The sequence below is a fragment of the Sminthopsis crassicaudata genome, chromosome X (assembly GCF_048593235.1).
Source record: "Sminthopsis crassicaudata isolate SCR6 chromosome X, ASM4859323v1, whole genome shotgun sequence".
Lineage (NCBI taxonomy): Eukaryota > Metazoa > Chordata > Mammalia > Dasyuromorphia > Dasyuridae > Sminthopsis > Sminthopsis crassicaudata.
Window position 1 is genome coordinate 31,574,397 of NC_133623.1, and position 26,775 is coordinate 31,601,171.

The following is a 26,775-nucleotide window of genomic DNA, read 5'->3' on the forward strand; positions in this document are numbered from 1 at the left end:
GCTTTTGAACAAAGGTTCCCAATTTGATGATCTTCTGAATAATCCATCATCATCCTCTTTAGGAAAGGGGCCTAGAAACTTTGACCTTTTCCCTCACTCCCTCTCTTATTGGGAGTTGATTGATTCTCCTTGGCTCAGGTCTCCTAGCCACAGAGAAAGAAGCAGTGCAGCTGGACTAAAGAGTTAAGAGTAACATTTTTTTTTTCCCTTTTGGATCTGATCTTTCTCGTGCAGCATGATAAATGTGGAAATATGTTTAGAAGAATTGCACATGTTTAATATTGGATTACTTGCTATCTAGGGGAGGGAAGAGAAAAATATGGAACACAAGGTTTTGCAAAGGTGAAAGCTGAAAACTATCTTTGCATGTATTTGGAAAAATAAAAAGCTATTATTTAAAAAAAAAAAAAAAGTTAAGAGTAAGAAGTTAGGCTAAGACAACAGCTGTTCCCCAGCTCCAAGGAGAACACTTGCCCTTCTTGCATGCAAAGCAAAGCACTAAGGTTGCCCTTAGTGCAGAAACTCTGAAGAATAAGAGCCAGGTAGGGCTTATGGAAATATCCCAGGATTCAGCTTAGAGCTGTATGTCTGATGATACTGGTCAAACTTCCTCTCTACTTTGTCCAGCTCAGCAGAGAAAGTTCCAGAAAAGGAAAACCATTCTCTTGCAAAGATGCTATGGTAATGGGTACTTTAAAAAGAAATCCAGTAAAATATGAAGGAATCAAGTGGAAAATGATTTGGAAAACTTTTGGGCATGTATTAGTACCATTTGAGTCTTTAAAGAAAACAAGGGAGAGGGGGAGGAGGGAAAGGGAATATGCATTTGTATCATACCTACTGCATATCAGGAACTGTGCTAAGCACTTTATAAATATTATCTCCTTTAGTTATCGCAACACTGTGCTCAGTGCTTTTCCATCCTACAATGAGGATTTTACAATTGAGGAAACAGAGGCAAATAAAAGTTAAATGACTTGCCCAGGGTGACACAGTTCAAAGAGAGGCCAAATTTGACCCCTCTGACTCTGGATCTATTGGGCCTTTCCACTTCAGCAGCCAGCAGCCTTTGTACTAACAAAAGTGGTTCTCCTCTGCATTGACATTTCCATTTGTTTTGGGAGAGTAGGCCAGCCAGAAAGAGAATATGCAAGCACTCCATTGAATTCTTGGGCCTTTTCATAGAGCAGACATTCATCGTGAGGGAAGGAAATCATGGCCAATGCTAAGAAAGAGGTTCTTCTGATGCAGTTAGCGGAATACCTGCTCCTGCCTTCCACAATTGTAAAGAATAATACTTATATAAACATTCTCCTCACCATCTCCTCTAAAATAATTATAGCTATCATTTAGATGGAAGGGCAAAACTACTGACTTGGAGTCAGGATTTCCTGCCTCTGTCTCTGTGTCTCTCATCATCATCAATAAGCTTCTCCCACTCCTGGACAAGTTCTTCCCCACCATATGGACTACAGCTAGGAAACCTCTCAAACTAATTTAGAGCAAAAGCCTTAATGGAGAAGCCCTTGATCTCTTTGGCTCAGGTATTGAGGGGAGACGGTGGGTTTTAAAGGACAGGGTTTCAAAGGTTTCCTCTCCTACAGCACTCTAGGTTGTAGGGAGAAGTATTAATTAAGTAAAAGTCAAATCCAACTGTCAATCTATGGTCCTACAAACTTCATGTATATAAATACCAATGTAGAAAACCACCACTGAGAGATGAGGAGATAAAGAGATTCTAATCTTACATTTATACCTTCTTCCTCTTCCCCCTAGGAGTTCAAAAAGCAGAATGATGAAATTCTGCCTGTAATATACATGATATGAAAGAATAATGGAGCCAGCTAGGAATGTAATTTAATTAGCCAGGCAATTAAAAAACCCACAATTGAAAGATACTCCAAAGCTTGGCACAAGTAAAATTGATACCTAATTTTTAAAGAGGTATGAGTAAAAAAAACAAGCCCACATTAATTGATTCTGTCTACACACACACACACACACACACAGACTCACACACTCACTCACTCTCACACACACACTCTCTCTCTCTCTCTCTCTCTCTCTCTTATATCCAGACCTTTCTGAGAGGACTGGATCTGATCTCAAAGAGTTAGTTATCCAAGATAAAAAATGATTTACTTGGTCATAGTAGCAGAAAGGGCCATTTTCTCTTAAGAAAATTATGTATGTATATATATATTAATCCATTTATTATGATTTAGATATTATATTTACAATATATAATAATAGAACATATGTTATACATAATAACCTTTTTACATATAATTCATATATATTCGTCTATCTGTTTATCAAATAATTTCAAATGGATTTCTGACTAGGTTTTACATATGGTGTGAAAATTTTAAGTACTTTTTTATTTTTTGGATTTTTGCTGAGGCAATGGGGTTCAGTGACTTGCCCAGAGTCACACAGCTAGGAAGTGTCTGGGACCAGATGTGAACTCAGGTCCTCCTGACTCCAGGGCTGGTGCAATTTTAAGTACTTTAAAATCCATCTTTCTAGATCTAGGGATTTCAGGCAAAAGCACCTTCTGATCTTTGCTGCCTCAACCTATCATTTTAATGGTGAAGGGATTGCCTGACAGGAGCAATTGCCACTAAGTAACCCTTCTCTTTCCAGTTGGTGAGAAGGTCGTTTGGTTAATTAGCTGGTTAATTAGCAGGGGCGTGAGCTCTTTTTCTATTACAAATCTGGGGCAAATGCCTGGATTCAGGGAAAGATCCCCCTCTACAAACTCAAGACTTGAATGGGACCTGCCGCTCTAGCCAGGAGAGACGCTGGAGGTTCAGGGCTGGAGAAGAGGCTTCTGGGGGGGGGGGGGGGGAGAGGAGGGAAGGGGCATGGGTGGAGCCAAGATGGCAAAGGCAGGAGCTCACGCAACCTCTCCCCCAAAGCGCTCCAGGTTCCTTCAAAGAGTGACTCTCCACACATTTTAGGGCACCAAAAGGCGGAGCAGAACATTTTCCCGCTGAAGCAACTTCGAAGCTCAGCAGAAGAAATCTCTGACCCCCCCCCCTCCCGAGCGGGAGCCCAGCACGCCATCCCAGCAGCCCCCGCCCGGCCCCCACCCCGGCCCAACCTGAAGCAGCAGCAGTACTGGAAGCTTCTGGGCCTCTCTCGGAGCCGGGACACCACGGAGGCCTCGGAAGGGCAGTGGAGGAGGTATGTGGCACCCGGGGTGGAGTCCCACGTTCGGTGCCCACTAGGACCCGGCCGGACTAGCCCACGCCCCTCCGGGCCCCGCCCCCCAGCCCCCTGGGGCAGCAAGGCGGTGGCAGTGCTCGAACCTTCTGGACCTCCCCGGGAGGGGCACTTGGGAGGTAAGCAGAGAGGGTCTGTGGTAACACAATGAAAGTCCCCCCTTGTAGTCCCGGCACAGCCCCCAGTCCGCCCGGGCCCCGCCCCTAGCCCCACCTTCAGAACCAGGGTCCCAGAGGGGAGGGGACCTCTGAATGGGCAGCAGTTCTGGAAGCTCTGGAACTTTCCACCTGGGGACTCTGAAGGTTTTGGAAAAGTCGGACTGGGAATGCATTCCCAGCATAGCCCCGGGGCAACAAAGAAGAACTTTATTGACTTACCACACTAGATCTTAGCAGAAAAGGTGTGCTTGTGGTCAGATTCTTAGAAGGCTCTCTGAAAACAGCTGCACAAAACTCCTAAAGTTTGGGACGGGGCACACTCCACCCTGGAAACAGGAGTTTATAGAGAATTAAAAGCCCAGGATTATGCTAGGAAAATGAGCAGAGGAAACCAAAAAAGTTTCTGTCCATCAAAAGTTACTATGGTGACAAGGAAGATCAAAACACACTCAGAAGATGATAACAAAGTCAAAGTTCCTACATCCAAAGCCTCAAAGAAAAATAAGAATTGGGCTCAGGCCATGGAAGAGCTCAAAAGGGACTTTGAAAATCAAAAAGAGAGAGGAAAAATTAGAAAAAAAAAATTGAGGGTGGTACAAAAAGAAATACAAAAAGCTAATGAGGAGAAGATTGCCTTGAAAAGCCAAATTGGCCAAAAAAAAGGAGGTACAAAGCTCACTGAGGAAAATAATTCTTTAAAAATTAGAATTGAGCAAATGGAAGCTAATGACTTTGTGGAAAAATCAAGATACCATAAAGTAACCTCCCCCCAAGAAAAAATAGAAAAAAAATGTGAAATAACTCAGTGAAAAAACAAGTGACCTGGAAATTAGATCTGGGAGAGAGGAATTGTATTTAACATATATTTTAACATATTTAACATGTATTGGTCTACCTGCCATCTGGGGGAGGGGATGGGGGGAAGGAGGGGAAAAATTAGAACAAAAGGTTTGGCAATTGTCAATGCTGTAAAATTACACATGCATATATCTGGCAAAAAAAAAAAAAAGTCATAATAAAAAAAATTATTGGTCTACCTGAAAGCCATAATCAAAAAAAAAAAAAAAAAAAATGAGAGCTTGAATATCATCTTCCAAGAAATTATCGAGGAAAACTGTCCTGATAGTCTATAACCAGAGTGTAAAATAGAAACTGAAAGAATCCACCTCCTGAAAGAGATTTCAAAATGAAAACTCCCAGGAATATTATAGCCTAATTGCAGAACTTCCAGGTCAAAGAGAAAAGCTTGCAAGCATCCAGAAAGGCACAATTCAAGTATAGTGGAGCCACAGTCAGGAAACACAAGATTTAGCAGGTTCTACTCTAAAAGACCAGTGGGCAGGGAATATGATATTTTGGAGAGCAATGAAACTAGAATTACAACCAAGAATCCCCTATCCAGCAAAATTGAGTATAATCCTTCAGAGGAAAAAGTGGTCATTCAATGAAATAGAGGATTTTTGAGAAGAGGCTTCTCTTAGACTAGATTTGTTGGGTTTTTTGTGTTTTTTTTTTTTTTCCTAAAATGCTTTTTCTCTCACCACAACCATGGTGGGTGCTATTTTCACCACTTTACAGATGAAAAAACTGAGGTTCAGTGAGTGGTCCCATAACCAATAAGTTCTTGAGGCAAGTTTAGAACCAAGAAAATTTACTAGGAAGTCCAAGAGGGAGCATGGCTTTGGGAACAAAAAGGTAAGTAGTCTGTCCTTGACCCTTGCTCTAGGGATCGCTGAGCTGTAACACAGCCACTCATCATGAAGATGAAAGGTTGTCAGTTGCTTAGCCTTTCCTGCCCTTGTGAAAGAATTAATAAGCCTTTTTGTGATTATCTTGTTCCAGATCTGTGGCAGCTTGGCAGGGTGGCCATAGAACATATTCCCTTTCGGAAGTTCATGGCAAACACCTAAATCCTGTCCCATTGCAGAAGCTTTCCCGTCTTCCTATTTGGTAAGTATCACCAAAGCTGATAGTGACTGCTTCCTCTGTCTTCATGGGTTAATTAAAGGCAGCCCCCATATTAGAGTAAGTATGGTATACTCCTCATTGCTACTGCCCACAATTGCTGCCATTCCACAGCTGCCCTGCCTTCCTTGCCGAGCAAAGGGCTAGCAAGAACATCTCTTGAGGGAGAGGGAAAGGAAGGGAGATAGTCTTAAGAAAATGATGGTGTGATAAATGTGGAAGTATGTATAGAAGAATGGCACAAGTTTAACATTACTGGATTATTTGCTGTCTAGGGGAGGGGTAGGTGAGGGAGAGAGAAAAATTTGGAACACTAGGTTTTGCAAGGGTGAATGCTGAAGACTATCTTTGCATATATTTTGAAAATAAAAAGCTAGGGGCAGCTAGGTGGTGCAGTGGATAGAGTAGCAGACCTGGAGTCAGGAGGATCTGAGTTCAAATATGGCCTTAGACACTTAACACTTCCTAGCTGTGTGACCCTGGGCAAGTCACTTAACTCCAAGTGCCTCAGCAAAAAAAACAAACAAAAAAACCTAAAAAGTTATTAACATTAAAAAAAAAAAATAGATGGTGACTGCCATGAAAACCATTTAACTTGTAGCCACTTGGGTTTGAGAAAGAACCAAGCCCAGATGCCAGCTTAGAACAAGGAAGTGGTGAAGCCAAATTTTATAGAAAGAACAGAACGGGCCTTAACAGCAAGCTGGTGAATGCCAGTTTGGTGAACTTGCTTCAGGCAAAGTGACCAGGAGAAACAGGTGAAGAGTAAGCTAGGTATCCACAAAGCAAAGTCATCCTGTGAAGAATAAACATCTAGAAGATCTGAAAGCTAGGGAAATCTGGGAAAGTGCCTTTCTCAGCCAGGGAGCTGTAGTCAAGGGCAAAACTTCAAAAGGGATTGGAGCCCCTGGATCTTCCATGAGACTGAAGAGACAGGACCCTTGGTGAGATAGTCTAAAGTACATGGGAAGGTTCTTTGGGGGCCAAATCAGGATGTCATCTCTGAGCAATTGTCCACAACCAGAGAAAAGATGACCAAGCAAGTTTTCAGAAAGGGCTTAGAATGCTCAAAATCTTACCAACCAAGATGGCTCTAATTTGGGGGACCTAGATCCATTAACCAGGCCTGAGGTACTATGAGCAAACTGATGGTGGCTAGAAGAAAAACAGACAAGGATTGGTCAAGCAGCTAGTAGGGAAAGCTCTGGAAGCTCAAGACCTAACTCTGTGACTTACATGAACTGATGCTGAGTGAAGTAAGCAAAATTGGGGAGGGGGGCGGAACAGAGGAAAAGAAAAAGAAGAAAATAGTGTGCTTCAATCCACTTTCAGTCTCCTTAGTTCTCTCCCTGGATGCATTTGGTATTTTCCATCCAAAGTTTTTGGGAATTGCCTTAGATTATTAAATTACCGATAAGAGCTAAGTCCATCACAGTTGATCATCACATAATCTTTTTATTACTGTGTACAATGTTCTCTTGATTCTGCTCATTTCACTCAGCATCAGTTCCTGTAAGTCTCTCCAGGCTTCTCTGAAATCATCCTGCTCACCATTTCTTATAGAACAATAATATTCCTTCATATACCATAACTTAGCCATTTTCCACCTAAGGGGCATCCACTCAATTTCTAATTCTTTGCCACTATTAAAAGAGCTGTTACATACATTTTTGCACATGTGGGTTCTTTTCCCTCTTTTATCTTCTCTTAGTTTACCTTCATTTTTCATGGGGGAACTGAGGCCCAGAGAGAGCCAGTGCTCTCTCACAAAGCTGAGGCTTCCCTGACCTCTACCCAGAGCTTTTTCTTTTTAATATCACATCACCTCTTTTTCCTCATTTGGAGAATGAGTTAGTTTTGAGGGTACAGAAGAAGAGAGGACCATGGTCAATCAAAGTATGTGTTATGGCTTCCTGGTAAAGCTCGCAATAATAGCAGCTTATCAAAGCCTATTTTGTGAGGCCCTGGACCCCTTCCATTCAAGATGGCTACCATGAACCTTAGGAGGGTCAGAGTGGAGGGGACATTCTCCAATTTGTTTCTTGGTCAATGGCTTGGTTTTGGGGAATTAGAAAATCCCTGAAGAATTCCATCCATCAAGCATTTATTAAGTTACACATTCCATCCATACGTTCTACCCATCAGGATTCTTGGCAATATTCTCCCATAAATTCTTTATAAGGAGGACATAGTTCAAGTCAATGTGATGGAGAACTTCATCAAGGTCTTCTAGCATTATGTGGAAACCAGTACAGGTCTCAAGCTGCCCATTGGTTTACCCCTCACTTGTGCCGATTACTAGACCACTTCCATTTCCAGTCTCACACTTTTTTTTGGGCAAATCATCATTGTAATATGTTACAGCCTACTTCCACCCACCATCCATTTCTATTGTCCTTTGGGTCAGCTGCAATTTTGACTTATTGGACATTATGGTGATTCATGCAAGTCCCTTGCAAATGGAGATTATTTCATTCATTGCCCTTGTATCCCCAGTGAATTCCAGGCTCAGTGCCTGGAATATAGTAGGTATTTAATAAATGTTTTTTGGTTGATAGTATCTCTTGAATAATTACCAAGTTGGGCCTTTGTTTAACTTAGGATGCTTGAAAATACCATAAAATGTTTTTGTTCCTCCCAGAGGAAGATATTGTCATTAAAAAGATGAGGTTTCGTTTCAGGGGAAAACAGGATTGTCAAGCACACTATATGGCTTCACCAAAGGTTATCTGTTCCCCTCTCTTTCTCCAATTCTATTTTGGGCCCAGTTCTTTTCCACTACCAGTGTCTAAGATCTATAGACCAACACTATGGATCATCCATTCCACAGCATGTCATAGTCCCCTGCCACGAGGTATCTTCCATGAATCTGGAAAATCATGTGAAACCTTGAAAGATGTAAAAGAGAACTATGACCCTTAGTTATAAATCAAAGCATAAAACAGAGAAAGGCATCCTCATCAAAAGTATTTGCTAACATCTAACAGCATATCCAGGGCAAAGTCAATACATCAGCAAGCTTTTGTTAAACTTCTACGGTGTGTTGAACCCTAGGAGTCCAAACTGAAGTAGGATTCTCTGGAATAGGATGATGAGGTCTTCTGGATGTTTCTGTTTGCACTGTAGGGCCTCTTACATGAGATCCTTAATTAAAAATTCAGCACTGGAAAAAGCAAGTGAATGAAGAGTTTAAACAGGAAATATAAAATCTCTTGGTTAAGCAAGACCATTATTAAGGTAGAATAATGAGGTTGGGCTCTTCATTCTTTCAGATTCTTGAGGTCTTTAAAAGTCTTTGATTCTTTGAGGAATAGAATTTTAAGAAGTGAGTATTTGGGATCCGTGACCTCTAACACAAGTACTCCCACAAACATAGGAATTGTCACACTTTTAGTTTTCTTTGACCTTGTGAAATTAATTATCACTTCTCAGCATGTTCTCTGTTCCCTTCCCCCCCCTTCTGAGAGAGAGAGAGAGAGAGAGAGAGAGAGAGAGAGAGAGAGAGAAAGAGAGAGAGAGAGAAAGAAAGCCACCTAGGTAATACCACTTTCTGTTCTACCATGAGGAATCACATGTGACTTTCTTATCCTCCCTCCTTCCACATGTTACCATATGGGACCACCTGCCCCATCCCAGAGGTATAGGGTTTTTCTACTTTCATCTGATCTATACAGAAAGCATCAGAAACATTAGGAAAGAAGTTTATGTCCTTGTAAATGATATTAGTAGCAGTTTTCCTACTTTCCCAGTTTGTAAATGTTTTGCCTCCCTGATTGTGGGAACAATGACTCTTAGTAACCAGGGAGATGAGTCAAAGACACAAAAACAATTTTCCAGATGGATAGGGACCTAAGAGCTCATCTAGTCCAAGTACTTCATTTTTATAAATTGGGGGAGAAGGGAACTAAGGCTAAGCTTAGTGCAGAGAAACGAAGGGACTTGTTTAGGGCCACACATTCACCCACTGAGTCGATGGCTAAAGATTCAAAGCAGAGCAGCACCCTTTGTTCTACTCTTTCATTTTCCCTTGTTTGATTTGACTCAACCATTGTCTCCTAAATAAGAGACTTAGAAATCTGTATCTCTGTGATTAATTCTATACCTCATACCAATTTGTTTCAAGAAAGGGCTGCCAACTATGTCAGATGTGGCCAAGTTTCTATAATGTATTGGTTTGCAAGGCACACAGACTATTAAAACATCTTAGAGCTTGAAGGCCACTGTGTTATCCTCTCCCCTCCCCTTGGCCTTGGGTAGTGTTGGCTTCTGAATCTCCTATGTGTGTACTCTGCAATTGAAGTGATTTTTGAAATACTCAGAAATATAGATAACCCCCTGAAAAGAGGGGGACCCAGGAAGAGAAGAGATGGGGGAGTTTCCCTTAAAACTAGATTTTTTTTTTAAAGTATTGAAGGTCAGACCTGCTGAGAGGCGTTTTATGAAAAAGCATAACAAAAATATCTACTGAACTTTTCTGAGTAAAAACAGACTTGCAAACAGCAATAGATCCTAAAGTAGAAAAATGGTTTTCCCTTCTCAAGTTACAGGTCAGGTATAGGCCCCAGTGATCTCCCCCCCCCCCAAAAAAAATTTCAAGCATAAAGCCCAGCCCAGGAGATGGAAAGTCATACATGCAGCAAGCCTGGGGCTTAATGGCACCCAGACTGCTCTGGGACAGACATAAGAACAAAGGTAATTTAATTACTGGCAACTCATACAATTCAGAATTCAGAAATGTTGCTTATTCACAGATTCTCTCATGGTGGCTCTGAGGATATTGTACTCTGCTTTGCCACATGAGAAAATCGTTTTGAGCAGGAATTACTGACTAGAAAGAGCACCTGGGGTTTCTGAGGTCTAATCCATGTGATGTGATAAAAAGAGCAGGGAGACATCCTAGAGTTCAATCCTAGATGACCCTGTCTAACTGTCGAACCTTGAACCTTTCAGCTTCTGAGCTTCAGTTTGTTCAGCCCTCCAAAAGGGATAATAATCCCAATCACAGCCTCCTTCTTGTAGTTGGTGGAGGAAAGTGCTTCACAAACTTAGCGGGCTGAGGAAAGGAGAGGTTCTTGCTTATATAATCAACTGCTAAGCATGCTTGGAGTGTTCATCTGGGTTAGTTGGCCCAGTAGCAATGTCTTCCTTACTTCAAAGGCTTTTATCAGTGTGACTATTGCTGATGTTTCACGACTAGGATTTTTTTCTTCCACTGGAGCTGCCCTCAGATTGCTTCTTAGCCCTTCTGGTCCTTCAGAAAGCATAGCAGTCACAGAACTTGTCACAGAAAAAGCAAGAAAAAGTCATAAAAGTAGGGATCATACCAGATGGTAAATTTTTATCCCCGTTATCCATCTCAGGGTTCAGAGATTGGGTTGTTTGGAAACCTTTAGCTTATCCCAGACTGGGTAAGCATGGAGGATTATCTCTTTCTATTTGTGGTTCTCCTACCTTGAGAATATGAGTGAAAGGGCTTTCTCCCTGATATTGTTAGGACACAGAAGAAGCAAAAGCTAGCTATTCTAAGGCAGGCTGTCTTGATACATATGTATCTGTCTAAAAACAGCATCTCTGTGGCAGTAAGTTTTGATTCCTTTCATCATTGAAGCAGACTCCATGATCTCTCCTAGCCATGTTCTTGGTTTTTCAGGTGTCAGTAGCAGAGCCAAAGGCTTTTAGAGCCAAGGGGAACCTTTGAGGCAAGCCATTCCGGTCTACCAAGAGGAGGAGATAAGGGCCTCCCAAAGATAATGACACACAGCTAGTGAGTGGCAGAATCAGGGATAGAATTCAAGTCTCCCAGTACAGAACTTTATCATGTTAGTGTCTCTTAAAGGTTGATCCATTCAACAAACAAAACATTTTTTTCAGGGTTTTGTTTTTTGTTTTTTTAAAACATTTTATAGTACTTTATTTTTCCAAATACATGTGAAGATAGTTTTCAAAATTCATTTTTGTAAGACTATGTGTTCCAAAATTTTCTTCTTCCCTTCCTTCCCTTCCCCAAGATAACAAGCAATCTGATATAGGTTAAATATGTGCAATTCTTTTAAACATATTTCCATATGTGTCATGTTGTGCAAGAAAAGTCAGACCAAAAGGGGGAAAAAAACCATGAAACAGAAGGAAACAACCTCCCCCCCCAAGGTGAAAATACTATGTTTCCAGCCATATTCAGTCTCCATAGTTCTCTCTCTGGATGTGATGGGCAATTTCCATCAAAAGTCTATTGGAAATGCCTTGAATCACAACATTGTTGAGAAGAGCCACGTCCATTACAGTTGATCATCATATAATCTTGCTATTACGGTGAGTAATGTTCTGATTCTGCTCGCTTCATTTAGTGTCATTTAGTTCATGTAAGTCTTTCCAGGCTTTTCTGAAATCAGCCTGCTCATCATTTCTTATAGAATAATAATATTCATATGCCATAACTTATTCAGCCATTCTCCAACTGATAGGCATCCATTCAGTTTCCAGTTTCTGGCCACTACAAAAAGGGCTGCCACAAACATTTTTGCACACGTGGGTCCTTTTCCCTTTTTTATGATCTCTTTGGGATTCAGACCCAGTAGTCAACAAACATTTATTAGAACACTTTGGGCAGAGCCCTTTGCTAAGTACAGTTATCACTTGCACATCAAGACATTACCTGTGATGGTTTTGATATATATCATGGGTCAGCATAAGGAATTAAATGGGAATTCTTGGAGAGCTTTGTGGGAGCCACAAACAACAGTTAAAAAGTTCTTTTTTTGAGCACCAGCCCTGAAGTCAGGAGAACCTGAGTTCAATCTGGCCTCCAACACTTAATACTTCCTAGCTGTGTGACCCTGGGCAAGTCACTTAACCCCAATTGCCTCAGGGAAAAAAAAAGTTATTTTTTCAAATAGTATTTTTACTTAACATCGAACTATATATAACCTATGACCAAATATTTTACCCATATTTTATAATAAGGTACTGTAAATACCCCATAAAAAAAAAAAAATCAGACTTCTCTGACATGAAGGGAGGACCAAAACATTTTACATGGGTTTTCCAGATTTCTAGGGTGCCATGCCCCAAACCCCTGCAACATGAAAGGAATAACTGTACTGGGGGTGATACAAAATTCAAAAGCATTTAAGACATTTTTTATGTGTCAGGCACATAGGGCTGGAATCACAAAGGCAATAATGAAACAGCCCTTGTCTTGAACAGGTTTACATTTTCCTGGGGTAGGAGAAATATATTTGAGAGGGAAGGCACTAACAACTGGGATGGAGAGGGGAAGAGGGAAGTGAGCTGAGCTTATATGAGAAAGTCCTTACAGAGTTAGTGATCTAATAAGGGGAGAAGTCAATAGGCCATGTGAGATCCAGGAAGGCAGTCCACAGGGAAGAGGGCATTAAGGAAGGCAGCTGAGGGAAGGACCATTTGAATTGAGCTTTAAAGGATGAGTAAGATTTCAGCAGGTAAAGGAGGATGGAGGAGCTCCAGGCATAGGGAATGGTGTGAGCAGAGGTACAGAGTTGGAAAGTACTTGGGGAGGGACTGTGTTGGGGGAAAGTGCAAAGAGTAAAGGTCCTTCAGTGATGGTAGAGCACACTTGAAGGGCTGCCTGAGTAAACATAGATGTCTGACTAGTTCAGAGCCAAAGAATGGTCCAATATCATTGGTCTGGAGTCTTTGTTCCTCAATATTTTTCCACTAGTCGAAATGACTGGAAGGAGAAAGATGAGGACCGAAATGAGCACCCGATGTCATGCTGCTCACTCTGATGAAACAGCCACGACTCTGCTTTGTCAGCAATCCAAGCAATAAAGGATTCCTGGAGCTAGTCTTTGAGGAGACTTTTTCAAGAACTCATTTCTCTGAGCTCTGCAGGAGTCCTCTAAGGATATGATTTTTGTGACTTCTCACATCCAATTTGTCTTCATATTATTTTCTTGAGCAGAGGCTATGGGTAAAAGGTGTCTCTGCCCCTAGAATGAATTTAGGGAAAACCTCAGTGAATAGGATTGATGGTGTTGGCTCTAAGAAGGGTGACGCAGGCACTAGCTCCCCAAACTCAGGGAAAGAGGTCTTCTGCCAAGGGAAGAGGTATTGCATGTGATAGCTCTTCCTTTCCTTCCTCCAGACTACTTGGTCACAGGCTTAGTCACAGAAACAAAGTAAGCAAGCCTCAGAAACAGCCAGCATTTTAAGAATTCGATTGACTATCACACTAGAGTTACACTTCGGATCCTTTCCCCCACTAAAATGGCAGGCTGGGTCCCCTGAGAAGGTTATTATTTCTCCCATTATGGTTCGAAGGGTTCCTGTGGGGTCAGGGGATGGCTTTCTGATGCTATGCCTCAGAAGCCTCCACAGGTATTTTTTTTTTCTAATCTTTATTGTTGAGTTAGCCAGATGTAATTAACTTTTATAATTATAATTTTTTGACAGTACATATGCATGAGTAAATTTTTTTTTTTACATTATCCCTTGTATTCATTTTTCTAAATTTTCCCCTCCCTCCCCTAGATGACAGGCAATCCCATACATATTAAATATGTTACAGTATAACCTAGATACAATATATATGTGAAAATCCGATGTAATTAACTTTTAGAAAGGCATATTTACTAAAGTCATATAGTGAAAACAAGGAACACAAAATATCCCTTCTATAAGTCTCTCACAAGAACATATAGAATCCCTGAGAAAGTGGGCTCAGGTTTGGAGCAAAGCTCATAGAAGCCTCTTTGTTGGGGGCCTTAAGATATTCCCTTAAGTATAATGGAGCACTTTGCTGGGCTTCTCATTAAGTTCTGAAACATAGAATCTTAAAATGGTCTTTCCTTGGGGCATCTAGTTTGCCCTCTGCTCCTGAAGCAAGCGATGCAACAAGTTACTGCTGTTGGAGGGATGCTTTCAGGATAGCAATGGGAAATCCAAATCTTTAAGCCTCTGGAGTTCACAAGTTCTCTGGTCAAGGGAAGGGAGAGGGCAGCTCTATCCCCTTCCCCACCCCAAGTCATTTCCTTTCAGATAGTTTTGCTGTAACAGTTCTAATTTTAGGCTGCCAGACATTTGAATCCTGGGTTCTGAACTGGCTTGCTATTTTTTTTTTTTTTTTTTTTTTTCAGAAGAACCAGAGGCTGTGATGGTGTATTACAGTAGTTTAATACTTTTGGTTGATTGATTCAGTAGACATGTTCTCTCCTAATAAGAGTATCAGAGCTGGAATTTTTTGATAATTACTTTAAGTGGGGTGGGGTGATTGACTCACTTGAGCCTCTTCCCACTCTTTTTTTTATTATTATTATAGCTTTTTATTTACAAAACATATACATGGGTAATTTTTCAACACTGACCCTTGCAAAAGCTTCTGTTCCAACTTTTCCCCTCCTTCCCCCCATCCTGTCCTCCAGATGGCAGGTTGACCAATAAGTGTTAAATATGTTAATGTTAAATCCAATATATGTATGCATATTTATATAGTTATCTTGCTGCCCAAGAAAAATCGGATCTAGAAAGAAAAAACCTGACAAGGAAACCAAAGTGCAAGCAAACAACAACAGAAAGCCCACTCTTACTTTGAATTAGGATTTATACAATCATTTCTCTCCCTATAAGAATAACTCTCACCAGCTCTTTTTTTTTTCTAATTTTTAAATTAATTTTATAATTATAACTTTTTTTTTTTTTTTTTTTTTTTTTTGTCAGTACATATGCCTGGGTAATTTTTTATAATATTATTCCTTGCACTCACTTCTGTTCCAACTTTTCCCCTCCTTCCCTCCACCCCCTCCCCTAGATGGCAGGCAGTCCCATCCATATTAAATATGTTACAGTATATCCTAGGTACAATATATGTCTCACCAGCTCTTAAAAGCTGATATGGAAAAGCTAATATAAGATCCCACTATCTCATCCTGATCTGTTTGCAGCAGACCCTTCCCCAAGTGACTGCGCGCGCGCGCGCGCACACACACACACACACACACACACACACACACACACACACACACACGGTTGTTGAGGCTGGGGAGAGGGAGCTGCCCAAGAATGTGGGATGTCTCATGGAGCTCTAAAGAGAAGTGCTGGAGGGAGACTTAACAGTAAAGAAACAGAGCTTGGTAGCCAGCCCCCAGTGGACTTCCCTGCCCTCAATGCCCCTCCTCCTTAGCATTGTTTATTCTAGTCCTTGCCCTTGTAAACCTTGAAAAAGTACAAGCTACCCTCTTGGGCTATTGAGGAAATACCATCTGTAGTTATCTGATGCTGTACTAAGGAGAAAATGCCAATCTTGGCCCTGAGATTCCAGTAATAGGCAAGGCATTAATGAGATGAGATAGAATACAGAGCCATAACAAGAGTTGAGGGGAGGAACCTAGATTTTTGTCCCAGGGTGCTAACAGCATCTGTTTTTACCTTTTGAAAGAGTAAAATGAACATTTGAGCTTCCTCCTCCCTCTCTCCCCATATGTCTAGACCTATGATTTCAACTCCAGGGGTACAAAGTCCCTCCTCCAAGACAAATTCATAGCTTGCCTGTAATTTAGAGTCATCAACAATTATCTGAGAGATGAAGGTCCTTTCCCATGCTTACATAGCTAATATATGTCATAGGCAAAACTTGAACCCAAATGTTCTAATCCAGAAGGCGTTTGTATGGAGTTAGCCAGAATTAATAGTTTAAACTAAAAAGCTAATAGATTGCAAGTTTCCTTTTGCCCCACTGGCAATACCCCCGGTGGTCCTTCCTTGCTTACCTCCATTGTTCATATCTTCTTCAGGAGTGACTTTATAGCATTTCAAAACAGCAGCCACCAGGAGATAACTCTGGTTCATTTTTCTTTTTTTCTGAGGCTAGGGTTAAGTGACTTGCGTAGGGTCAAACAGCTAGGAAGTGTTAAGTGTCTGAGGTCAGATTTGAACTTGGGTCCTCCTGAATTCAAGGCTGGTGCTCTATCCCCTGCACCACCTAACTGCCCCACTCTGGTTCCTTTTTGATGTGAAGAGTATTTGGTTTTTGTTTGTTCTTTATTTTTTTAGAGTATTTTATTTTTCCAAAACATGTAAAGATTGTTTTCAACATTCTCTTTTTTTTTCTTTTTTAACATTCATTTTTGTAAAACTGTTCTAAATTTTTCTCCCTCCCTTACCCAAGATATAAGTTAAATATGTGCAATCCTTATAAATATATTTCCATATTTGTCATGTTGTGCAAGAAAAATCAGAACAAAGGAGCAAAAAACATGAGAAAGAAAAAGCCCCCCCCCAAAAAAAAAAAAAAAAAAAAAGGTTAAACACTATGCTTTGATCCACATTCAGTCTCCATAGTTCTCTCTCTGGATGTGATTGCCATTTGCTATCTCATCTATTGGAATTGTCTTGAATCACCCCATTGTTGAGAAGAGTCAAGTCCATCACAGTTGATCATATAATCTTGTTATTAGTGTGTACAATGATCTCCTGGTTCTGCTCCCTTCACTTAGCATCAGTCCATGTAAGTTTCCCCAGGCTTTTGTGAATTCAGTTTGCTCATCATTTCTTACGGAACAATAATATCCTATTACCTGGGAAGAATCTTTGTAATCTGAGGAGTGCCCTCTCTAGTGAGAAGAAGTAGGTGGCAAAGAGATTTGGAGATTGAGGACCTGGGTTCCAATCCCTCCCCAAGTGACCTAAGCACCTCCCAGCCTCAGTTTCCTCCTCTGTCCAATGAGGAGGGGTGGCCTAATTCTCAGCTCTGGCCACCAATCCTAGCATACCCAATAGCCCCCAACACCCTAGGGAGAGAACAGAGGCTTCTACACACCTGATGATTCAGTACATTCCTTTAACAACTATACTTTCTTTAGCAGGAGACCCACGGTCTACTTGTAAAATTCATCAATTCCAAGCTTTCCATGAGGCCCAGCATGAATGCCAGAAACCACATGAGATTGCTACACTTCTTCCTCTGTCTCCTAATGCTGCATTTATCAGGTTAGTGAAAATAACATGAAGAAAGTTATTCTCAAACTCTTTACCAAGTTTCTGCCCACCTAGCAATCCCTCGATACCTATTTCCAAAGAATCTTTTCCTGGCCCCACAAATTGCCCAGCCTTGCTTCGGTACACAAAGGCTCTCTATGCGGGCCTTTTCTGAATTACAGAAGACTAGAGATTCTTATAAGGCCCCAATCACACACCTAAGTGCTATAATGTTCGGAGGATCGCAGAATATCAGCTTTGACAGGGCTCCTACAAATAACCTTGTCTTAGAGTCTCATTTTCTGGATCAGGAAACTAAAGTCCAGACAGGATACAGGTCACACAACTTGTAGAGGTCTTGAGATGAAGGAGATTTAATCTGGGGGCAAGTGGAGAGCCCAGTCCCATCCTCTCTACATAAACAGGCCATAACATAGTACTGGGCTGAAGTTGGTCATGGTGGGGCTGGGGAAAGGTAGGCACAGGAGTCTAGTCCATGGCTCTTGAGGTACCCTCTTTGGCTGGTTTCTAATTGAGAGGACTTTGTTCTTTAATTAAACCTAATAGCTTCTTTGCAACTTCTGCTGGTGGTTCCTAGTCCTGACCTCTAGGACCAAGCAGAACAGGTCTCTTGGCCCTTTAAACACCCAGTCCCTTATCTGGTGTCTCTGAAATCCTCCTCTGGCTAAACATATCTGCTTGATTTAAATGTCAGGTGATTGATCTCAGGCCCTCCAACATCCTGTTTGCCCTTATGTTACCTACAGTACAGGAGATTGCTTCTTGATAGAGGGCTCATGTCCTCCTCACTTGGGATAGAATTTGGCCCAGATTCTAAGTCTGCCATGATAGAAGTTCCTGGTGGTGGACATTCCTTTGGGTTTACAAATTATCTTACAAAAATGATCTCATTTGAGCTTCAAAATAACCCCATGAGGTGGATACTCTGAATATTATTATTATTATTATTATTATTATTATTATTATTATTATTATTCCCATTTTACCACTTAGCAAACAGCCTCCATTCTGAAAGGTAGGCTTGCCCACAACTGCTCAGCAAGTAGGCTTCGGAGGTAACATGCACATTTTATCTAGTTTTCCTCACCCGGGGGGCCACCAGTCTGTCTACTTTTGGAATCTCTAGGGGTAGAGAGAAAGCAGCCTCCTCTTTAAATATTAGCTCCAGCTTTCCCTGTAGAGCCCCACTTGTCCTTCCCCAGGGCAGAAAATCTATCATTGATAAGCATTTATCAGTCACTGTACACAAAAGCTAAATAAGGAAACAATTCCTGTCTTCAAGGAGCTTTTATTCTAGTCTAATCATCCTGGAGTCTTCTCCCCCACCCATTCCCATACCCAATCAGTTCTCAAGTCTTGTACATTCTCTGCATGTGTTCTGTCATTTTTTAGTCCTGTCCAACTCTTCATGACCCCATTTGAGGTTTTCTCAGCAGGGATACTGGAGCGGTTTGCTGTTTCCTTCTCTGGCTCATTTTACAGATGAGGAAACTGAGGCAAATACAGTCACACAGCTAATAAGTGTCTGAGGCCAGGTCTGAACTGGGGAAGTTGAATGTTCCTGACTTTGACTGGTGCTCTAGCTCCCCTTGTCCATTCTACCTCCACATTATCTTGCTCCATTGCCTTTTCATTCATTTAACCCCACCTTAACTTAGTCCCAGTGCTCATCACTGCTCACCTAGACTACTATAACAGCTTTCTCCTTGATCTCTTCATTTCTAGTCCTTTCTCTCTAATCCACCTTCCCCAAGCACCATATTTCTCCCCTTGCTCAAGAACCTTCTTGGGCTTTCTGTTGCTTCTTTTGCTTCTAGGATATAATATATATCCTTTTGTTTTTGTTTTTAGTGAAAATGTTTATACTTACTTTTCTTGTTCTTTTTTTATTAATTTTATAATTATAATTTTTTTTATAATATATATTCTTTACCTTGGCATTTAAAGCCTTCCAACATCTATCTTTAGACTCTCCGTCCGCATTCATATTACTTCTCATATACAGTGTTCATTATTCTGGCCACAATAACCTACTTACTTTCATGGTGTAGTTGAGGAAATGGAGGCCCTAAGAAGGACTGGATTTTCAAGGAACCAAGATCTAGTCCCGGCACAGGATATACAACTTGTAGAGCTCTTGAGATGAGGGAGATTTAACCTGGGGGCAAGTCAAGAGCCCAGCCTCAGCCTCTGCTCACAAAAATGAAGAGACAATGGAGACAGAATGGACAAGGGGAGCTAGAGCACGCTATCATGGACAGAGCACCAGTCAAAGTGGGGAAGATTCAACTTCCCTAGTTCAAACCTGGCCTCAGACACTTATTAGAGCTGGAAATCACTTGAGATTCATCTTCTCCCTGCCTCTCCCTCGTTTTAGAGATGAGGAATGTCCATGCATATGTTTGGAAAAATAAAAAGCTTTAATAAAAAAGAGAGAGAGAGAGAGAGAGAGAGAGAGAGAGAGAGAGAGAGAGAGAGAGAGAGAGAGAGGAGGAACTGAAGTCTTATTCAGATCACAGAGTGAGTTGGGGGCAGAGCCACACCCAGACTCCAAGCTGGCTCTTTCCTAGGCTCTTTCCCCTGCATTGCTTTAAGAGAGGCCATCTCCCCTGAATGAGAGATAGGGGAGAGAGAGAGAGATAACCCTGCCCATAGTACTACCTACTTATGAAGGTAGGTAGTACAATGGGCAGAGCAGAACGCACAGGAGATATGCATTCTAGTCTAGCCCCTTCCTCCTTGGTGATCTTGGAAGAAGAATCCCTTTCCTCTCCCCAATGTGAGAGGAATCTGTAAGTAAATTGCCTCCAGGCCCACTTCTCCCCTCCCCCTCATGCCCCCTCCCAACCCCCTAGTTTCTTTGGCTCATGGACCCCTCAGATATGGAAAGGAAACATTCTGCTAGGAGCTAGATGAGAATGACATGGAGAGAATTTTTGTGGGCGTCTGGCAGTCTTGTCCCTGACTCCAAAGCCCCGTGGAGAGACACTGTGTTCCATCCCTGAGATAAACCCAGCAGCAACATTGGAGAATGTTCCCATCTGGCAAAGATCTTCAGGCATCCGGGCCAGGGCAAGCACTGGACCTTATTTAATGGGCTCAAGTACAACCAAAAACAGCCCAGAGGGGCTTGGACCTGGGGTCTGGGGCCAATCCTTTGCCCCCTTTCTTCTCCTCTCCAACCTCTAAACTCCTCCTTCACTTCCCCTCCTCCCCCTCCCCCCGACAACCCTCTTAGGAGAGAGGAAGCTCAGCTTTTAGGCCCAGAGGAGATAGGGGGAAGGGCTGGGCAGAGGTGATAGACGCAGCCTCAGACCCCAGCCCCTCCTACTCTCTTCTCCTCCCCACCCCAGCTGTCTTTCCAAGGTCCTTCCAGGGGCTGGGACTGGGAGCTTCAATGTAGGTATAGCCTTCCAATTCCCTGAGGGCCAAGTCCTAAGATCACAGGATCAGGTGATTCAGAGCTGAAAAGGACCTTGGAGGCCAAGTATCCAATCCCTTCATATGACAGAGGAGGAAACTGAGACTTAGAAAGATTAGTTGATTGCTGTGGGTTTGAATCCTGCTTTTGAGGCTTACTAGCTGTGTGACCTTAGGTAAATCTTTAGTTTATCCATCTAAAGAAAGGGAGACAACAGCCTTATGAAGTTAAACAGAAGCACTCTGATTAGTGCAATGATCAACCATGATTCCAAGAGATGGATGAGAAGCTTGCTCCCTACCTTCTGATCAAGGGATGGTAGACTCAGGATGCAGAATGAGACATCCATTTTTGGACATTTTTTTTTTCCTTATGGATGAAGTGGGAAAGAAAAAAGATAAATGCTTATGAAAAAATGTAATTTTGAAAAGAAATAGGGAGTTGGAATGGATGACCTCTTAAGTACTCTTCCAGCTCCCAATCCCATGAATCTTACCTTTGTCATCCACTGGTTTGTAGCTAACTCTGAGCAAGCTGCTTCTCCCCCCTGAGCCTCAATGACCTCCCATGTAAAAATGGGGATTGGTGATTCTTGCACTAGCTAAGTTGTTGTTGTCATTTTTCAATTGTATTTTATTTTCCAAATACATGTAAAGATAGTTTTCAACATTTGTCTTTGTAAGACTGTGTTCCAAATTTTTTCTCCTTTTTCCTTTACCCCCCCCTCCTCAAGAGAGCAAGTAATCTGACATAAATTAAGTATGTGTAATTCTTTTAAACTTATTTCCATATTTGTCATGTTGTACAAGAAAATATCAGACCAGAAGGGTGGAAAAATATAAGAAAAACAACACCAACAAAAAGGTGAAAATCCCCATTCAGTCTCTGTTGTTCTCTCTCTGGATGTGGATGGCACTTTCCATCTGAAGTCTTCTGGAACTGCCTTGAATGACAGCATTGTTGAAAAGAACCAAGTCCATCACAGTGATCATCACATCATCTTGCTGTTCCTTTGTACTATAGTCTCTTGGTACAGCTCACTTCATTCAGCATCAGTTCATGTAGATCTTTCCAGGCTTTTCTGAAATCCAGCTAAGTTGTTGTGAGAACACTCAGCAAGCCTTCTTGTTGGGTAGGAACGTGACATCATTCATGCCAGGATTGATCCTCCCCATTCCCCCTCCTTTGCTTCAGTTACCTTTCTGTCTCTTGCTTGTTTCCCATGGGGCCAGCGCTCAGGCACTGTTCCTATCTCGAGTTATTATCAGGTGGATCTCTGGCTATCAGCAGCTGATCAGACCACTAGGGAGACCTGCTTCTGTTTGCTTCCCAGTACTGCTCTGCCAACACTGGACTAGTTTTTGTAAGAAGGTTGAAAGGTCGTGGTGAGGTTTTCTACACGAGCCATTTTCTTTATGGAGAACTGTTGTTATTTGTTTTGAGAGAAGAGGGAAAAGTCTGGTGACATTTGGTGAATGTCAGTTGATGACTTTCAAAACGTTTTCTTATTCCTTCAGCCAACAATATCTTGAGGGAGTCTATTCCCATTTGCCAATGATAACAACAAATCTTATCTTACCAAAAAAAAGGGAGTGAAAGGGAATTTACTTCTCCCTCCCATAGGATCATCAGTTTTGAATTGGAGGGGACTTGGAGGCCACTTATTCCAATGAACTCATTGGAAGGTGAGGGAATTGAGGCCCAGAGAAAACTGATTGGCTTAGGATTAATACAGGAAGTTGCAGAGACAGAATTCAGACCTTGGACCTTTGACTCCAAAGCCAGCACTTTAGACTGAAGATTCTTCACCTGGGATCCATGAACTTGGTTTAAAATAATTGATGGTGCTTGCTTTGGCAGCACATATACTAAAACTGCAATGATACAGAGAAGATGAAGTATGACCCCTGCCCAAGGATGACACACAAATTCGTGATGTGTTCCATGTTTTTGTCTATGTCTAACCTATATCAGATTGCTTGCTATTTTGGGAGGGGGGAGGGAAAAGAGGGAGGGAAGAAAAAATGGAATCAAAAACTTATCAAAGGAAATGTTGAAAACTAAAAAATAATTCTTTAGAATTGTTATTTGTAATCCTATATCTTTTAAGACTTTAAAATATCAGACTGAGAAGTCCATAAACTTCACCAGATTGACAAAGGGGCCCGATCCCAATAAGTGAGGAACCACAGCTCTCATGGAGCCAGAGTGCCTCTCAGGGGCATAACCTTCTTGTGCTGCTAGCTTACATGGAACACTGCTCCCAGATTGCTCTCCCTTCATCCCCATCCTCACTCAGGGACCCTGGGGTCTCAAGGGGAGTGACAGACACATCAGTGGACAAGCCCTCTGGTGGGCCCTTCCCCCTTTACTATGGACTCTTGCCCAGACTTGGTCCCAGGAATGTTGTGGGGTGCAGAGAGCGGGGAAGAGTACCAAAGCAGAAGCCTGCTGGGTAATGGGATCCCTTACACAAGTTTGTAGGGAGAGGCCCCAAGTGTTCCCCAAGTTCAACAAGAAAGAAGCTGCCCTTCCTGCTGTGGAGGACAGCCAGGTTCCTAGCTTCTTTTTTATTTAGATGTTCTTAGCTTCCAGCCCTACCCATGAAAGATGCTTCTCATTCCTTCCCTTTTATACCCCCATATATATATATATATGTGTGTGTGTTTTCAATTCGGCACTGGGTCTCCAAGTGCTCTGTCTGTCTGTCATCTGTCTGTCTCTCCAAATTTCCGGAGAGCTCCTGACCCTTTATCTTGAAAGACTAAGTCCTGATTACAGGAACATTCCAACCAGAAAGTTCCTGAAGTCCCGGACTCTGGTCTACATTGAAAGCAACCAGCCCCTGATATGTGAGCTATACCTAGAACCCAGCTGGAAGGTCCCCAAACATTGATTAAGGGAGGCCCCTGCATACATGTGAGGTCCTCTGTATGCTTGGGGTGAGGGTTGGAGGTGACGTGAGGAAAGGATGCAAAGATGAAATACCTGTTTATGAAACACCTGTCCTAAGCACCAGGGGAGATAGAAAGATAAGACTCAATACCTGCTTTCTAGAAATTTGGACTGTGTTGGAGGATACCAGACGCAGAGATGTAGACAGAGAGAGACACACGCAGAGAGACAGAGACAGATATAGGGAGAGACAGAGAGAACAAAGGGAGAGAGAAACAGAGACAGAGAGAGAAGCAGAGACAGAGACAGGGAGAAATAAAGAGAGAAGAAAAGGAGAGAGAAACAGAGACAGAGACAGGGAGAAAAAAACAGAGACAGAAACAGACGGAGAGACAAAGAGAGAAGAAAAAGAGAGAGAAATAGACACAGAGACAGGGAAAAAAACAGAGAAAGAGACAGGGAGAAAAAAATTAGAGAGAGAGACAGAGACAGGGAGGGACAAAGACAGAATAAAGGAAGAGAGAATCAGACAGACAGGGAAAGACAAAGACAGAGATGAAAAAGAAAGAGAAAGGAGGGAGGGAGACAGAGAGAGACAGATGGAGAGGCAGAGAGACTAAAGAGAGGGAGGCAGGGAGAGCTGAGAGGAGAAGAAAGATAAGGAGGCCAGAGGGGAGGGCAGGGAAAGGGAGGAGAGGGACAATTTATTAAACACTGTGTGCCAGACGTGGTGCTGAGTGATGGAATACATAGATAAAAGTACTCTCAAAGGATAATTAAAGAAGAAAAGAGTACTTACTAACAACTGGAGATAATAGAAAAGTCTTCCTGGAAGAGATGGTACCTGAACTGGGCCTCCAAAGAAGAAAAAGATCCAAGTTTGTTACAGGAAAAGGGAACAGTTTGTGCAAATTGGACACAGGAGATGGAGGATTACTTGAGTGCCTGGCCTAGTAGTCCAGTTTTATGAAGGACAACACTATGGTGTGTGACAAGACTGGAAAAGCTAGGTGGAAGGCAGACTGTGCTGGGAAGAGACTTAAATGTTAAGCTAAAGTGGGGTTTGTGGCCTGAGCCCAAAGGATGTGTGGTTAAACACCTGGAGGCTAGGAAGCTGAGGGGCAGCCCACCCCATCTTCCAATAGCCACTTATGGGGGGGCTCGGCTCCAACACAACCACATCTACACCCTGGTTTCCCAACATTCTCCCAATGCTTCTCCTCCAAGCTCAGGCTTCCAACCCCTCTCCTTCTGAGATAGCAGTGGTTCCCTCAAGGCAGTCTGAACATAATTACTACCTGGATACCTAGAGCATCCGGAACCAGGGAAAGCCCGCTCCTTCCTAACATAGCCATCCTCATTCCCCAGATCATCTTATGGCCACAACAGACACCCCCTTCCCAATCCTTAACCAGGGGAGTTGCATTCTGGGGCTGTTGACTGATAAGAACCCTATTTCTCCTCCCCTTTTCATTTTGTTTGGGGCAGAGCAAGTGGCATGGATGAGCAGCCATGATGAATTGGTTGGGATGTCCTAACCCCTTTTCAAACCTATCCTCCTTTCAAACTTTCCTATTACTGTCAAAGGCACCTCCATCCTGCCAGTCACTTTCCCACATGCCTCATCTCCAAGCTGTTGATAAATCTTGTCATTTCTATCTGACAATAATGATGATAATAATAATAACATTTATATTGTGCCTCATCCATGCTGGACACTGTGCTAAGGACTTTACTGATACGATCTCATCTGATCCTTCCAACAACTCAGAGAGGTTAGGAGCTATTATTATCCCTAACTGAGGAAACTGAGGCAGACAGAGGTTAAGTTACTCGAACAAGGTCATACAGCTAGTAAGTGACTGAGGCCAGATTCGAACTCAGTCTTCCCAACACTCTCTCCTCTGTCTCTTGCCTCTGTTGCCTTCTGTCTACTAACACTACTCAGGAGCAGGCCCCCATCACCTATCATCTGAACTACTGGCCACATTTGATTCATTTCACCCTTTAGGTTTCCAGAGCAGGCAAAGCCAACTAACTGCGAAGCCCAAGTACTTATCCAAATGACAGACTCTCAGCCTCTTTACAAAGAGGAAGAGGGAGACTCTAGGGCTAGGGCAGAAGCAACGACAGCCTCAAAAGCCAAGGGTTCACTGCCTGGGCAGTGTTCCTGCACCTGGTTCAATTCAATCCGTTGAGATTTGTTGACTTCCTACTGTGTGCCGGTCACTGTTCCAAATAGGAGGGTACAAAAGGCCAATGAAATAGCTGGGGATGGGGGGATGGCATAGCACGTGCAAACAAATTTGGGGAGAGCTCTAACAACTTTGTGGAATGAGGAAACAGCACCTGAGCTGAGTCTTTAAAAAAAAAAAAAAGGATTCTGAGAGAGACAGAGACTGAGACACAAAAAATAGAGGGGAGGGGAGGGGAGCTGGGAAGAGGAGGGTGTAAGAGAGAGGGAGTGCTCAAATTCCAGGAATGGGAAGCAGATTGTTTGAATGAATACTTGGGAGAGGAGGAGGAGGGGCGGGGAGGGGTGGGGAGGGGGCAGCACAGTTTGGGGAACAGCTGGTAGACCAGTTTGGCTGGAATGTGAAATTAATGAAGGGGAGTGACATTTATGGCTCAGTTCAAGTTGGCAAAATTCTTTACAAGCATCATCCCATTGGACCTCACAACGGTCATGAGAAGTAGCTACCACAGGCATTATTATCCCCATTTTACAAATGGGGAAACGGAGGCACAGACAAGTTAAGTGACTTGCCTACAGTCATACAGCAAGTAATCACCAGAGGATGATTTTTTAAATCCATTTCTATAGCCCTCACATGATTTCAAATCGAATATTCTTTTTACTAGTCTATGCTGCCTCTCACAATAGTTGCTTAAAAGAGCACTACATTTGACATTAGAGGGATGGAAGCTGGCTCTGCCTGGGTAACATTGGTCAAGCCACAATCTCTTTTGCCTTAGTTTCCCCATCTGTAAAATGAGAGCAGTTGGTGACCCTTCAGGTCCTTTTCAACTCCCAATATATACTTTGATTCTATGATCTTTTCACTCACAGAGCTTTGGCCAGTGGTCAAAAAAAGCCTTGGGACAGAGAGCAATTCTCAGCAGCCTGTCAGAGCTGCA

General features: G+C 42.4%; 1 protein-coding gene and 1 non-coding gene across 2 annotated transcripts in view; both read left to right on the forward strand.

Annotated features, from left to right (window-relative positions):
* Window positions 1–26,775, forward strand: part of CD99L2 (CD99 molecule like 2) — a 141,117-nt gene that overhangs the window by 8,419 nt on the left and 105,923 nt on the right. Inside the window, exons 2-3 of the mRNA XM_074278369.1 lie at window positions 2,964–3,347; window positions 5,314–5,336. Coding sequence (XP_074134470.1) covers window positions 2,964–3,347; window positions 5,314–5,336 — 407 coding nt within the window. The remainder of the gene's footprint in view (window positions 1–2,963; window positions 3,348–5,313; window positions 5,337–26,775) is intronic.
* LOC141549284 (U6 spliceosomal RNA) lies at window positions 22,587–22,694 on the forward strand. The gene has a single exon (XR_012484317.1). It is a non-coding gene; the product is annotated as a U6 spliceosomal RNA (small nuclear RNA).